At 41.3% G+C, this 16,267-nt stretch overlaps 2 protein-coding genes across 3 annotated transcripts in view; both read left to right on the top strand.

Moving 5' to 3' along the window:
* The first annotated feature begins 4,107 nt into the window (after positions 1 to 4,107).
* Positions 4,108 to 16,267, top strand: part of NT5C3A (5'-nucleotidase, cytosolic IIIA) — a 57,932-nt gene continuing 45,772 nt past the window's right edge. The window contains exon 1 of one of the 2 annotated variants that reach the window (XM_045564588.1): positions 4,108 to 4,359. In XM_045564588.1, coding sequence (XP_045420544.1) covers positions 4,222 to 4,359 — 138 coding nt within the window. In that variant the 5' untranslated portion in view covers positions 4,108 to 4,221. The remainder of the gene's footprint in view (positions 4,360 to 16,267) is intronic. The other variant, XM_045564586.1, reaches the window with a different exon arrangement.
* LOC123647260 (elongation factor 1-alpha 1-like) lies at positions 8,248 to 9,741 on the top strand. Its single transcript, XM_045564582.1, has one exon. The coding sequence runs from the start codon at positions 8,309 to 8,311 to the stop codon at positions 9,698 to 9,700; it is 1,392 nt and encodes a 463-aa protein (XP_045420538.1). The 5' UTR covers positions 8,248 to 8,308; the 3' UTR covers positions 9,701 to 9,741.

Here is a 16,267-nt window from a genome sequence, read left to right as displayed (position 1 = left end):
TCCTTTAAAAACCTACTTGTAACTATTGCTAATCAGAGTATATATTCAGGGCAACTTGAATCTTTTTAATTTTTTTTTAAAGCCAGTCAAATTTAGCAATGTGGGGTTGAATACGAACTTTAGTGACATCAATAATGTTAGTAAGTTCTGATAACCCACTACCATCAGACCAGCCTCGACTTGAATCTAAACACCCAGTTGCAACCCTCAAGATTGGCCCAAGTAAACTCTACTTATATTAATTTTGCCTCAGTTTCTTCCTTTCAGGTTGACACTAGGAACATTGGTAATATACTCTTCTAGATATTTTGAAATGCACAATAGATTATTGTCAACTATAGCCATCCTACTGATCTATGGAACACTTAAATTCTTATTTCTTCTAACTGTATATTTGTACCCAAAAAGTATTTATAATGTAGGGGCCAAGGGAAAATTTGTTCTTCTTCCTCTGAAGGTTTGCTGAAAAATCAACTGACAAAAGGCAGATTTTTTTTTTTTTTTTTTTTTGATACAAAGTCTTGCTCTGTTGCCCAGGCTAGAGTGCCATGGCGCCAGCCCAGCTCACGGCAACCTCAAACTCCTGGGCTCAAGCGATCCTACTGCCTCAGCCTCCCGAGTAGCTGAGACTACAGGCATGCGCCACCATGCCCGGCTAATTTTTTCTATATATATTTTTAGCTGTCCACATAATTTCTATTTTTAGTAGAGACGGGGTCTCGCTCTTGCTCGGGCTGGTCTCGAACTCCTGAGCTCAAACAATCCGCCTGCCTCAGCCTCCCAGAGTGCTAGGATTACAGGCGTGAGCCACCGCGCCTGGCCTATTGTGGTATAATTATAAACAGTATTTGGTTTTTGTCACTGGTTCCTGGCAAGGAACTCCTAAAGCCCTTGTAACCTCCTGAGTGATTGATTAGTGACTTTTGTTTTCAAAAGAAACCTCTTCTCACTACACCTGGTTTATGCTAGAGTGACTCAGAGTGAGGCTACTAGATAGCTACAGGGTGGACCTGGTAACCAGAAAGACCAAAACCAAGAGTAGAGGGTTGGAAATTTCAGGTCGCAACCTCTATCTCCTCCCTTCTTCTCCTGGGAGGGGAGAGGCACTGAAGAACGAGTTCAACAAAAAGTTTTAAACGGGGCGGGAGAGCTTCTGCATTGGTAAACACTTTCCCCCTGAAGATTCTACTGTTCTCATTATAGGAAAATAAATGGGATGAAGAAAAATGGGCCGTTTGTATATACGCTGATATGCTGGTGCACCTGGAGTGGGCATGGGAACTCTACACTACCCCCATGCCTTCTCTTATACATCTCTTCCATTTGGCTGTTCCTAAGTTATGTCCTTTATAATAAACCAGTTGACATAAGTAAAGCTTTCCCTGAGTTCTGTGAGTTGTTCTGGACAATTATGGAAACTGAGGAGGGGGCCATGGTCACCCCTAAACTGGTAGTTGACAGGGCACAAGTTTAATAGCCTGAGCACCCCATTTGAGGCTGGTGTCTGAAGTGGAGACAGTTTTGTGGTACTAAGTCCTTAACCTGTGGGGTTTGCACTAACTCTGAGTAGTGAGTGTTAGAATTCAATTGGATACCCAGTTGGTGCTGAAGAATTTGTTGTTTGGAAAAGACAAAACATGGTGTTAGAAATTTTGGGATACTCTCTAGAACAGCCCTGGCTCAGGAAAACCTATGGTTTGGGAAAAGAAAGGTTAAGAGGGTAGGGGATTAGGAATCTTTGATTCCTCATGTGCCCATCCATGGTAAGGAGTAGCAGCTGTGCTGTGATCAGTTATGCAAAAGGTGATCATGCAAATTGGGTCATTTTTGTCATAATAAAACAGAGAAGCCAGGGAGAAAAAGCACTCAGGGTACATAACATTGCACTAGCAGCAAAGCCTCCTGGGAATAGTCGTTCCCAGTTATAACATTTATGCAAACAGATTACTAAAGAGACTGCATAGTAGTACAACAAAAGTCTCTAAATTCCTTAAATGTTTTTTAACAAAATATTTATATTTTGTATAACAAATTGCTACAAATCTGCAACTAAAACCAAGATTACAATAGCTCAATGCTTATAGAGGAGTTAATTTTGTAACCTTGTTTTCGGCTTTTGGTTTTTAACTCTTACATTGCTTAAACGGTTTAAAAGGTTAATGAGTACCTGCCCACCTCCATTGCTGTCTGCCCTAGAACATTTTCTGGCTGTAAGTCTTTTGGCTCTAAGTTCCTTGGCCATAAGGGTCCCACTGAGTGACAGGATAGACCCAGAGAAGGTAGCCACACCACCCTGGCAATGATGGGACAAAAAAACTTGGTCATGGATGCTGCCTCTGGCAAATCTTGACCAAAGGGGGTGGGGGTCTATAGAATGTAAACCAAAAATAAATCCTAAGCTTCCCTGTGACTGATTAAAACCCCTCTTGGCCAAGGGAACCTCAGAAAAACCATAAAACTAAGTTCCTGGACACATCTTATGCCCCCTCCTTTTTGAAGTTTATACAGATTGCAAACTGGGTCCAAGGCCATGCAAGGCAAAAGTTAACCCATGCCTGCATGCCCTCAATTTGCTTAACAGATCACTTTGATAGTGCTATCAACTATCAACTTTGTTGATAGTGCTATCAACAGATAGCTTGCTATCTGATTAACAGATCCCACTCCCCCTTTTTTTTTGAGATGGAGTCTTGACTTGCTTTGTCACCCAGGCTGGAGAGCAGTGGCGCTAACATAGTTCACTGCAACTTTAGCCTCCTAGGTCCAAGCAATCTTCCCACCTCAGCCTCCCAAGTAGCTGGGACTACAGGCATGCGCCACCACAGCTGGTTAATTTATTATTTTTTGTAGAGATGGTGGGGGGGGGTGGTGTCTCGCTGTGTCTCAGTGGATGGTCTCGAACTCCCGGCCTCAAGCGATCTCCCTACCTCCTCAGCCCCTCAAAGTGTTGGGATTACAGGTGTGAGCCATTGTGCCCGCCCGGAACCCCCCCTCCCAAATTAACTCAAGGATTTCTTTCTTAGTGACTCCATGTCTTTATACAAGGCTTTCTTTCTTTAACCAATAACAAATCAAAGACTCTTGGAACCCACCTGCAGCCTTTTACCGCCTCCCCTCCCCTGCTTCAAGATCTCCGGCCTCTTCCGGCCAAACTAAGGTAAACCTTCTATGTACCGACTTACAACTTCACCTGCAACTCCTGTCTCCCTAACGTTACAGGACCCAACCGTATGTAACCTAACCACCTCAGGACCACTCACTCAAGGCTTCTTAAGTATGGTTCCCCAAGCCATTGGTCACTCATATTCGGCTCTGAATAAACCTCTTTAAATTATTTTACAGAATTTGGGCTTTTTCCGCTAGCATGTCAATTTAATTCGTAGGCCAGCCAAAAAAACCTAGAAGGGTAGAAGGAAACAATTTTTCTTCCCCTGCAAATATTTTCTCATGTCCTCCTAACTGAAACTTGTTCCTCGTCTCATGCAAAGAGAGAGCTCCACCAGGCAGCACCACCAGCTCCACAGAGTTGGAGCAATTTCCCCAAGAAGCCCCCCTGCACTCCCTGTCACCCCCAGAGACAAGCAGAGGAAACGGCATCTATCCCTTGGTAGAGACTAGGCAGATGAGGACAACTGCAAGTCCTGCTGTTCGCAAAGAAGAGGAAATTATGGAGGAGGAGGCGAGGAGGATGAAGCAGAAAACCGACAGCCACGGCGGAAGGGACACCTCCCCACTCCAGCCTAACTCCAAGCCGTCTTCGCCCTGTTGTCATAGCGTTTTACAACGGACGCTACTGCGCAAGTCAGACGCTGCGCCGCGGCGCCTTCTGGGGGCTGAAGTGCAGGGTGGCCGAGGCCTGGAAGGCGGAGAACGATTTCTGAGCGGACCGCGGATGGAATCAGATTTCTACTGGGGCGGGGCTCGTTTGAACCACCGCCTAGTCTTCATTAGCGGGGAGAGATAATTAATGCAATTCCCTTCCCTGTCCTTGCTGCTCTCCCTCAGGAAGACAGGCCTCCCGCCGGGACTCTAGTCGCAGGCCACGCCCCTCCCGTGGCGTCCCCGGCCCCGCCCCTCGGCGCTCGTGGGCGTGGCCTTCCTGGGGGCGGGGCGTCGCGCGGGTCTCCTGGTGCGCGCGCTGGTACTCGGCGCTTCCGAGGCTCCCAGGGACCGCGAGCGGCCTGTTGTTTTCCCGCCGGGAGGCGCACTAGGGCCGCGTCCATGGACCCGGCAGCCGTAGCTAGGGTGGGCGCGGTAGCGAGCGCCAGTGTGTGCGTCCTGGTGGCGGGGGTGGTGCTGGCCCAGTACATATTCACCTTGAAGAGGAAGACTGGGCGGAAGACCAAGATCATCGAGATGGTGAGTGCGGGGAGTCGGCATGCCCAGACCGCCTGAGGCTCAGGCAGGGTGCTGTGGTCGGCCTCGCCTGCCTGCGCCGGACCGCTGCTCGAATGCGGTGGGGAGCCGCCGCTGTCGCTGGTCAGGAGAGGGTCTCGCTAGCCAGGGGCACACAGCTTGGGGGACCCGGTCACCCCGCGTGCGGCGACTCTGCGAGCTCGGTGATCAGGGCCGAATGCCCAACTGTGGCACTCGGGTGCCCGTGGTCTTTGTTACGTCTCCATTGAAAGAGCAATGCAGGAAACAGATGATTCGGAGACCAGCTACCTTGTGCTGCAGAACCTGTTTCTCCAGAGATAAACTGCAGGTCCTGGGCAGGTCGCTTCCTCTCTTCACTCTCCCCTTCGACCCGCATCCGCGTCAAACCGTTGCAGTTAATCCCATTGCAATCCCCACAGAGGAGTAGCTGTTTTATGTCGGGGCTGCCATGAGTTAGATTATGAAAATGTGCATTGTCTGAAGTGTTTATAGGAATGCCAATCACTCCAGTAGGAATTCAGGATAGTTTCTTTTATATTTAAATGTTACTCCTTCGTGTCTCAAACTCCCAAGAAGTATCTTTGTGTTCAGTTTTCCTCCATCGCTCTTGTGTAAATTTTTGAAAAATTTTTTGAAATTCATTTCCAATTTTATCGATGTATGAGGTAAATTACAAGTAATTTGTTCCAATGTTGGAGGCGTTTGGTTTAATTTTGTTGTTTAATTAGATCCCAGTCAGAAAGACAAGTTCCACACTGATTTGTATTCTAATGTATTTACTGGAATGTGTAATCCTGGGTATACTCCTGATTGTGCACTATACGTGTGAACGTCTGGGTTCACGTGTTTATGATAGAAAACAAGTGAAAATATAGTACACTGAATATCATTTTAGGTTTAATACTTGGAATTCTTCAGCCATGTTCAAACCGATGAAAGAGACAATTTGTCCTCTTGGTTGGTATTGGCCTCAGGTTGAATACAGAAAGACTTTTGCATAATTAAAAGTAGCTGAAGTCACAGCTAATGGGGAGGGAGAGGCAGGAGATTCACTTGAGGCAAAGAGTTCAAGAGTGTAGTGGGAGACTCTAGTGCACTATGATCCCACCTCTGAAGAGCTGCACTCCAGCTTAGGGACACAGTGGCACCGTCTCTTAAAAATGAAAACCCACATCTCATACTCCAATAATATTTCTAGAGTTTTGAATTAATTTATTTTTAAAGGGTCTTAATAATTTTAAAGCGTTATTGTAACTGCTTTTCTCCACCTCTCTATACCCACAGCAGCAAATGTTTTTGTCTCAGAAGTTTCATTTTGCTCTTGTTGCTGTCTCTGGGTTGTGAGCAAAAGAAAAGTCCTTGAAGGTCTCTAACACAGTTAATAGTGCATATGTGTGGTGGGGGGGAAACCCAAAACTAATTGCTATACCTTCCTGTATGTACTTAAACTGTGGAATTGTTTGTTATACCATTTCTCCAAACCTAGTTGGGTTGAAAATCAATGTTTTCTTGTCTGATTGTCTTGTTGGTTAAAAAAAAAAAAAAAAAATGCTTTCACAAAATTCTTTAATGATACCATCATAGGAATAGTTTACTATCTTTGTGAAAAATAATGAAGGCCCGTCAGGAATACTAACTTTACTTGTTTGTTATAGAAATCAGTTGATATTTACATGTTTACATGACACATTGTAATTCAGATTGTAATATATGTGTAGCTTGCTAGCAGCTTTTCAGTGGAAAAAGTTAAAAGAGCTTTATGTTAACTTTTGTAATTTTAATAGGTTGCCTCTCAAGTGGGATAGTATTTGAGTGGGATTCAATTCTGGTTCTCTTTGTAACAGCTGTGTTTTAGGGGGCCTACTCTCCCCATCCCCTACCCTTGTCTGCCTATCCTCTACCCATCTCCCTCAGAAAATCTGTACAAAGCCATCATATTCAGTGGACATAATTCATATTGGTCACAGCCAATGGAACCAGAAACTACCTAACCAAAGTGGGCCTATCTTTAGCTGGCTAAGAGAACCAATGACTTTTGGGACATGGCTCAAAATGATGCATCGTCTTTCAAGAGTTTTACGTTGAGAGACATGAGGAAATTGCTAGTGGCCTATGCATGCTACAGCGGAAACAGTCCTTTAGGGCAGCAAGATTAATGTATAGAGGAAGCCAGTCAGAAGACATGCTGGAGATGTTCTGAGTAGAGATAAGAGGAACCAGTTAGTGAAGTTGGCTGTTTGTTTCCTTACAAGCCTAATCATCCTTTTGTGTGTTCCTTGAGACCATGTAACTATCAGAGTTAATACACTTTATTTTTAAGTAAACCTTATTTTATAACAATTTTAGATTTACAGAAAAATTGAGCAGGTAAGCACAGAGTTCTTATATATCCCACACCCAGTTTCTCCTATTGTTAACATCTTATGTTACAATTAATGAATAAATACTGCTACACTGTTAAATGCCAATACTTTATTCATATTTCCTTTGTTTTTACTTGTCCTTCTCTGTCCCAGGATCCCCTCCAGGATACCACATTATAGTCATCATGTCTCTTCTCCTCTTGGCTGTGACAGTGTCTCAGACTTTGCTTGTCTGTGTTCTTTACAGTTTTGAGTAGTTGCGGCCAGGTATTTTGAAGAATGTCCCTCAGTTGGAATTTTTCTGAAGTTTTTCTCATGATTAACTGGAGTTATGTGTTTGGGGGAGGAAGACCACAGGTGAAGTTTTATTTCCATCACATCATATTAAGAGTCCGTACTATCAACATGATTTTTGACTTTAACCTTGATCACCTGGCTGAGGTAGTGTTTATCATGTTTCTCCACTATTATTTCCCCTCTCCCTTTCTATGCTATGCTTTTGGGAAGGAAGTCATTATGAGAAGTCCACACTTACAGAGTGGGGAATTATGCTCCACATCCTTGAGGGTGAAGTATCTACATAAAGTATTTGGAATTCTTATGTACAAGAGATTTATCTATTCTCACCCATTTATTTCCTTATGCAGTCATATTTATGTCAGTAGACTCATAGATACTTATGTTTTGGCTTCTAATCCAGTATTGTTTTATTTTGTTGCTGACGTGGTTCTAGCTTTGGCCATTAAGAGCTCTGTCAATTGGCTTTTATGTCCCTTTGACATACTCCCATCAAGTCAATGGCTTTTTCTAATTGAAAATGAAATATTGGGTGCTAAGTAGATGACACTATGAGAATGAAAAGGGAATAGCTAAAAAAGAAAATTAAAATACCATTTGTGATATGTGAAAACTGTATGAAATTTAAATTCCAGTGTCCTTAAATTAGTTTTATTAGAACACAGCCATGATTGTTCATTTATATATTGTCTGTTACTTTTTCATGCAGCAACATGAACAAATTGAGTAGTTGTGACAGAGGCTGACTGGATCACTTCACACTACTTTTTGGCACATTGCAAATCCCAGTGACTCATCTATAACTCAACAGCATTTCAAGTACCACCCATATATCTATCTGTATGAAAAGATATTTTCAATGATGAAATATGTAAAATCTTATTACAGATCAGCATTACAAATAAACATTTGCAATAGATTTGATGATAGGGAGTGCTAACTTTGAACCCAAATTGAGCAAAATGTTATCCAAAAAGATTCCATGCTTCTCATCAGTAGACCTATGTTACAGAAAAATGCACTTAGTTATGTTATTATACTTTGAATTTCATTAATAAGGTTGTGGAAATTTATTTTTTTCTCTTGTTATGTAAATACCTCTATAATATCCTCAAGTGTGTCTCTTGGGCCACAAAACTGAAACTATTTACTGGCTGACCCTGGTTTAGGAGATACTAAATTCCTGCCTAAAATTTTATATGGTTGGGCTTTTTCGCAATGGGTTTGCCACCAGAACACAGGTGCCGTGAAAACCACCCATAAAAGCCAAAATGAGAAAGGAAAAGACTCACATCAACATCGTCGTCGTCATCGAACACGTAGATTCAGGGAAGTCCTCCACTACTGGCCATCTGATCTACAAATGTGGTGGGATCAACAAAAGAACCATCGAAAAATTTGAGAAGGAGGCCGCTGAAATGGGAAAGGGCTCCTTCAGGTATGCCTGGGTCTTGGATAAACTGAAAGCTGAGTGTGAGCGTGGTATCACCATTGATATCTCCCTGTGGAAATTTGAGACCAGCAAATATTATGTGACTATTATTGATGCCCCAGGACACAGAGACTTTATCAAAAACATGATTACATGCACATCTCAGGCTGATTGTGCTGTCCTGATTGTTGCTGCTGGTGTCGGTGAATTTGAAGCTGGTATCTCAAAGAATGGGCAGACCTGTGAGCATGCCCTTCTGGCTTACACACTAGGTGTGAAACAACTAATTGTTGGTGTTAACAAAATGGATTCCACTGAGCCGCCCTACGGCCAGAAGAGATACAAGGAAATTGTTAAAGAAGTCAGCACTTACATTAAGAAAATTGGCTACAACCCTGACACAGTAGCATTTGTGCCAATTTCTGGCTGGAATGGTGACAACATGTTGGAGCCAAGTGCTAACATGCCTTGGTTCAAGGGATGGAAAGTCACCCGTAAAGATGGCAATGCCAGTGGAACCACACTGCTTGAAGCTCTGGATTGCATCCTGCCACCAACTCGTCCAACTGACAAGCCCTTGCGTCTGCCTCTCCAGGATGTCTACAAAATTGGCAGTATTGGTACTGTGCCTGTGGGCCGAGTGGAGACTGGTGTTCTCAAACCTGGCATGGTGGTCACCTTTGCTCCAGTCAATGTTATGACTGAAGTAAAGTCTGTGGAAATGCACCATGAAGCTTTGAGCGAAGCTCTTCCAGGGGACAACGTGGGCTTCAACGTCAAGAATGTGTCTGTCAAAGATGTTCGTGGTGACAACGTTGCTGGTGACAGCAAAAACGACCCACCAATGGAAGCTGCTGGCTTCACTGCTCAGGTGATTGTCGTGAACCACCCAGGCCAAATTAGTGCTGGCTGCGCTCTTGTACTGGATTGTCACACAGCTCATATTGCCTGCAAGTTTGCTGAACTGAAAGAAAAGATTGACTGCCGCTCTGGAAAGAAGCTGGAGGATGGCCCTAAATTCTTGAAATCTGGTGATGCTGCCATCGTCGATATGGTTCCTGGCAAGCCCATGTGTGTCGAGAGCTTCTCAGACTATCCTCCTCTGGGTCGTTTTGCTGTTCGTGATATGAGACAGACAGTTGCTGTGGGTGTCATCAAAGCGGTGGACAAGAAGGCTGCTGGAGCTGGCAAGGTCACCAAATCTGCCCAGAAAGCTCAGAAGGCTAAATGAATATTATCCCTAATACCTGCCACCCCACTTTTAAACAGTGGTGGAAGAACAGTTTCAGAACTGTTTGTTTCAAGTGGCCGTTTAAGTTTAATAGTAAAAGACTGATTGTTAATAACAATGCATTGTAAAACCTTCAGGAGGAAAAGAAAATGTTTTGTGGACCACTTTTGTTTCTTTTTGTGTGGCAGTTTTAAGTTATTAGTTTTTAAAATCAGTACTTTTTAATGGAAACAACTTGACCAAAAATCTGTCACAGAATTTTGAGACCCATTAAAACAAAGTTTAATGAGAAAAAAAAATTTTTTATATGGTTGGGGAAAGCAGAATGTACACAAAAACAAACAATTTATTTGCATAAACAGATTTGGCTTCAGATCCTTGCTTTTCCACTTACAAATGGTGTTGCTTTGAACAAGTTATTTAACATTGCCAAGTCTTAAACTAACTAACTTTAAACAAGTCTCTTAGTCTCTTGTAGCCTAGGTTTATTTTCCATGTCTGTAAAATGAGGAATACTAATATCTATCTTGAGTTGTGAGTATGAAATGAATTAAAGTGTATAAAACATTTAGTAATATTTGTCCCCTAGTAACAGTTTGATAAATAATAGCTGTAATTATTATACTAAAGTGCAGACTATCAGCCTGTCTTACATCCTACCTGTTATATTATGAACACTAGTAGACCATAATTTGTATACTCTATCTTATTTTCTCTCGTCTTTCTTTATCTCTCCTAAGCCTTCATTATAAAAACTCTACTCTTTCCTTTGCCATCCATTTACTTTGTTCTGTACCCAGCTCCTAAGCTATATGGTATTGTTGCTAGGCTACAAACCTGTACAGCATGTGACTGTACTGAATACTGTAGGCAATTGTGACACGATGGTATTTGTGTGTCTAAACATATCTAAATATAGAAAAGGTACAGTAAAAATATAAAAAAGATATAAATAATGCTATACCTGTACAGGGCAGCTCTGTTATAATCTTATGAGGCCATCATTGTCTATGTGGTCCGTCATTGACCAAAATATTGTTATGTGGTACATGACTATTTAGAAGTTTATACACATACAGTAAAATTTTGCATAAATGAAACTGATGTTTGGGGATGAATTACAATATATAATTGTAAGCCTGTATTCCTCTCTTCTTCCAACCTCTCTTGGATTCCTGCAGTTTCAAGTCCTTTCTCATATCTAATGACCATCGTTTCTCACTCTCTACTTAGTTTAATGCACCATTCCAGTCAAGCATACCTATGCAGATATGACTTGTTCTTTCTGTGCCCTCTTGACCAGGAATGGCTACCCTCTTGGCAAAAACAAGGATTTTGGAACAAAGCTTGAGTACCTATTGAAAGTTTCCTACCGGATAGAGAAGACTGCTCCAGCATAAAGTTTAGGCATTTGAAGGATGAAGCTCTGAGGGAAGTGTAATCATATGTATCTTTCTTTCATATACCTTTTTTGTATTGAATGATACACAACTATTGTGTTTTACTTGGTTAATTCTTATTCATGAACATTATTTCCATATTTTATGCTCTCCAGAGAGCATTTACCTGCTTTCAAATTAACTTAGCATAAATATAAAACATTAATAAGAATAAACTATTAGGGAAATAGTAGAAACTGTAATTTTGCCTCATAAAAGAAAAACCCAGCACTTGAAACTAAATAAAACTAAGTGTCAGTGATTAAAAAAATAGCAGTAGAGCAGGGTGTGGTAGCACTTGCCTATAGTCCCAGCTATTCAAGAGGCTGAGGCAGAAGGATCCCCTGAGCCCAGGAATTTAAGGCTGGCTTGGGCAAAGCAGCAACAAGACCCAGTCTAAAAAGATAGCAGTATATGAATTTTAAGTACTAAACATGGCCTCTAGCGAAGACAGTTAAGGGAGAATCTTTATACCATTTAAAATTGTGTGGTTAGCCATAAGAGGATTGGGACTACACTAATGAAACCTATTTTCTGGATAAGATGCAATAACTTTCAAGAGGAAATACATTTTAAAGGAAAACGTTTTATTTATTCATTCATTCACAGGCTGGAGTACAGTGGCATGAACACAGCTCATTGCAACTTCTAACTCCAAGGCTCAAGCAATCCTCCTGCCTCTGCCTCTGGAGTAGCTAGGACTATTGGCACATACTGCCATGCACAGCTAAATTTTTTTATAGAGATAGGGTCTCACTGTGTTGCCCAGACTAGTCTCAAATTCCTGGCTTCAAGTGATCCTCTGACCTTGGCCTCCCAAAGTGTTAGGATTACAGGCATGAGCCATTGCACCCACCTTATTTTATTTTGAATGTTTTTATATTTATTTACATAAACATATACACACATATTACACACATATGGTATTTATAAGAATTCATCTTATTCCTTCTGGAATATAGTAATAGAAATCTTACAAGAGCTTTTACCAGTTATTTGTGAATCAGCGATATCTTTACTATTCTACAGTTATCATCTTCCACAGGGTTCAACTTTTCTACCACTTCAGAAATCTGTTTTCCCTCTTTAGTCATCTTTCTTGTTAGAAAGATTATCTGAAGGTACGGATTTTATTTATTTTTGTTCAATTTTGCATTTGACTACCCAAATTTACTTTGATTTTTCAGTAAAATAATTTAGAATTTGGTGTTCCATTGTATTCATTCCAGACAGTAATCCAGAATATTTAGTGTCATATAGCACAGCAAATGTAATGCTTTTAGTATATTGATAACAAATTGATCAACTTTTCCAGTTATTTAAAATCCCATATGCTTAATTTGTGCTTTGAAGCTGTTATTAGAAAGCTGAGATTTTTAAACAAAAAATCCAAGGTGTTAAAACAGCTCTAAAACTGATTTTTTTAATTTAAGGCCCTTTTAAAAATGGCATTGTTCTGTTTGCTCTTTAAATTGGACCTAGATTTTCCCTTGTAGGACCTTAAAAACTAAAATACAGCCTGGGTAATATAGCAAGTCCTTGCCTCTACAAAAAATTAAAAAATTAGCCAGGCACGGAAGTGTGTGCCTGTAGTCCAGCTACTTGGAAGACTGAGGCAGGAGAATCACTTGAGCCCAGGAGTTTGGGGCTGTAGTGAGCTATGATCATGCCACTGCACTCCAGCTTAGGTGACAAAGTGAGACCCTGTATCAAAAAACTAAAATAAATAGGAGATCTCAAACTAAATTACTTTTACAGAAAAGAGTGATTTCATTTGATAGACTATTCCAGTAGACAGAAAGAACTAGCTGATGAGAACAAATATTTCCAGCCTTATTTACTGAGGGAAATAGAATTACAATCTTTAAATAGAGATTAGGAGTTTTATGATTTAAAATGAAGAATTAAATTAGTTGAACTCGAAAATCTCTTCTAAATGTGACTATTATATTGAATAGTCATGATGAAAGAGATGTAAATAAAGTACAACTTAATTTTCTCTCTTGTGGCCCCTTTAATATTCATTCAGTGGTGGTAATCTTTCCTGCCCCTGGTGAAAACAATAGTAGGCCCATAACTGTTTTGTTCATCCTCAGGTTAAAAAAAAGATAGTCTTTTTATATACATATTTCAAAACAACAAGTTGTAAATGATAAATATATACAATTTTTATTTGTCAATAATTTTTTAAAAAAATTTTAAGAGGGAGTCTCACTATGTATTTGCAATTTCAATATTAATTTTGAGATGAAACTTGCAAATGGACATTACTAGTGCTCACCAACATTTTGAGTTCCTCTCCCCTTCTTGCATAAAGAGACTTTGTCCTTGCCCTCTTTGCAATTGGGCAGGCTCTGTGACTATTCCAGCCAAAAGACTGTGTCCAGAGGTGATATGGTCACTTCTAGGCTAACACAATTGTGAACAGGTACGCAGTTGTCTGTATTCTTTCCTTATCCTGGGGCAGACACTGAAGCATCATGTTGAGATGGAGGTGACACAGTATCAAAGCAACATGGAATATTGAACCAATATGTGGAGGGCAGCTACCCTGGAGAGTCATCTAGACCTATCTCAGACTTTGTGTCAGTGAAAAATGAACATTTTGTGTTTTAAGGACCTGAGATTTTTATGTTCTTGCTGCGCCATAACCTATCCTAATACAGACTTCTTCACCACTCCCAAGCTGTGGCTTCCTATAGGTGGTTTCTCCCCTCCCTAGTTAATGGTGGCCAGTAATCTGGGATAAGAGAGATCATAGTCAACTTCTGTCTTTCCCTCCTTCTTTACTCATTAGCCATTGCTTCAGACTTTTGGGTCAGCAGGGTAGGGGGCAAGGGGGACAGCACCAAGGAAATAAAGACATGAGATAGTTCTTATTTGACTGCATATAGATTTGTGCTCTCTGGGCCTGCAAGATATTTAAAGTTGACTTTCTGTGTCCTTCACTGCATCCTTTTATGTGGGCAAAGCATTTCCTTCAGCATTCTCAGCCCTTAAATTTAAGTGATCCACTCCATACAGGCTCTCGCTTTTAAGGTCCCTCCCTCTGAGGTGGCTCTTTTGGACCAGCCTTATTCCCTCTCTTACATGGTCCACATGCAGTCTTTGAGACAAACGTTCACTCATCTCTACCTCTGACAAACTCTTGGACCACAGGCCATTCAAACAGAGCCACTTCTGTTCTGCTGCATGTCTTTCTATGGCACAAGTCACATGTCAGTCCTCCACAGCCACATACTTCTGTTCTCCAAGTGACTCTATGAAAGTCCCCTCTTGCTAGCTTGATGAGAAGGTAGCACTATACCATCACCCTCCCCCTTGAAGGCAGAGGGCAAATACAAAATACGACACAGCAACTCTTCACAGATGCCTTCTTTCATTCTCTGTAACCTTTTTTATTCTTTATGTGGGTGAGTGCCCAAGAGCCATGAAGCCAGTTCTCTCCATTTTCTTTTTAAAGACGATATATGGTTTTTTCTTCCCCTCATCTTAGTGTAGTAACTGTATGGTATGGTTCCTGAATTGAACTGAGACAGGAAGATTCCTATTTTAACATCCTGTTACACCAGTCTAACGTTTTTGAGATGTCACTCTTTGTTATGGGCTGAATTACATCCCCTCCAAAATTTATAAGTTGAAGTCCCAACACCCTGAATGTAGCCATATTTGGAGATAAGGTCTTTAAAGAGGTGATTAAGTTAAAATTAGGCTGTTAGGGTGGGGCCCTAATCCACTATGACTGGTGTCCTTAAAGAAAAAGAAGAGACAGTAGGGATGCATGTGCACAGAGGCACGACCATCTGCAAGCCAAGAAGAGAGGTCTTGATCCTGTACTTCCAGTCTCCAGAACTGAAGGAGTAATACATTTCTGTTGTTTGAGGCACCCTGTCTGTGGTAATTTGTCATGGCAGCCCCAACAAATACATCTCTTCCTTCAAACAAACAAACAGACAAAACCCAATTTTAATAGACCTTATTTTTTAAGAGCAGTTTTAGGTTCACAGCAAAATTGAGTAGAAGGTACAGAGATTTCTCATATACCCCATGCCCCAACACATGTGTAGCTTTTCCCATCATCAATCACCATCCTCCATCTGAGTAGTATGTTTTTTGTTTGTTTGTTTGTTTGTTTTTTGAAACAGGGTCTTGCTCTGTCACCCAGGCTAGAGTGCCATGGCATTAGCCTAGCTCACAGCAACCTCAAGCTCCTGGGCTCAAGCCATCCTTCTGCCTCAGCCTCCCAAGTAGCTGGGACTACAGGCATGCGCCACCATGCCTGGATAATTTTTTCTATTTTTAGTAGAGATGGGATCTGGCTCTTGCTCAGGCTGGTCTTGAACTCCTGAGCTCAAGCAATCCTCCCGCCTCAGCCTCCCAGAGTGCTAGGATTACAGGCACGAGCCACCATGCCCAGCCGTACATTTCTTATCATTGATGAACCTACATTAGCACAACATAATCACACATAGATTTCTTTTCTTTTTTTGTTTGTCTAAAGAGTTCCACCTATATCTTTGGTTCTGTTTTTATTTCTTATAAGAGCATATGTCATCAGTTTTTGTTTGTTTATTTGTTTTAGAGGTGGGGTCTTGCTGTATTGCCCAGGCTGGAGTATAGTGGCTATTCACAGATGAAGTCATAATGCTCTACAGCCCCAAACGCCTGGGCTCAAGCAATCCTCCACCTTAACCTCCAGAGTAGCTGGGACTACAGGCACCTATCACCAGGCCTGGCTGTCATCACTTTTTTCTCCAAAGGGATACTGAAAAGTTATTCATACCCAGAGTCTGTTTAGCCCTCTTTAAAACAAAATTAAAAAAACCTCACTCAGCCTTTACGTCTACATTTAGAAAGTGAGATTTGTTTTATCTGTAATGTGAATAAACTGAGCCCTGACTTACAGAGAATGAAAGTTGTAAAGTATTACATTTTATGCAAACCCTTTATATCAGTGGATCTCAAATTAAAAGGAATGTAAAATCATTTGAGAGGCTTATTTTAAAATACAGATTGCAGATTCTCCTTATGTATAGCATGGTGTGAAGACTGCTGTGTTATATAGTATATTTCTTGAGTATCTAATATACAATTGATACTTTGCTTATGCCCTATGAGATGTAAAGAA

Source organism: Lemur catta, chromosome 11, assembly GCF_020740605.2.
Source record: "Lemur catta isolate mLemCat1 chromosome 11, mLemCat1.pri, whole genome shotgun sequence".
NCBI lineage: Eukaryota > Metazoa > Chordata > Mammalia > Primates > Lemuridae > Lemur > Lemur catta.
Note: the sequence above shows the minus strand (reverse complement) of the source record. Positions and strands in the feature narration are given on the sequence as shown.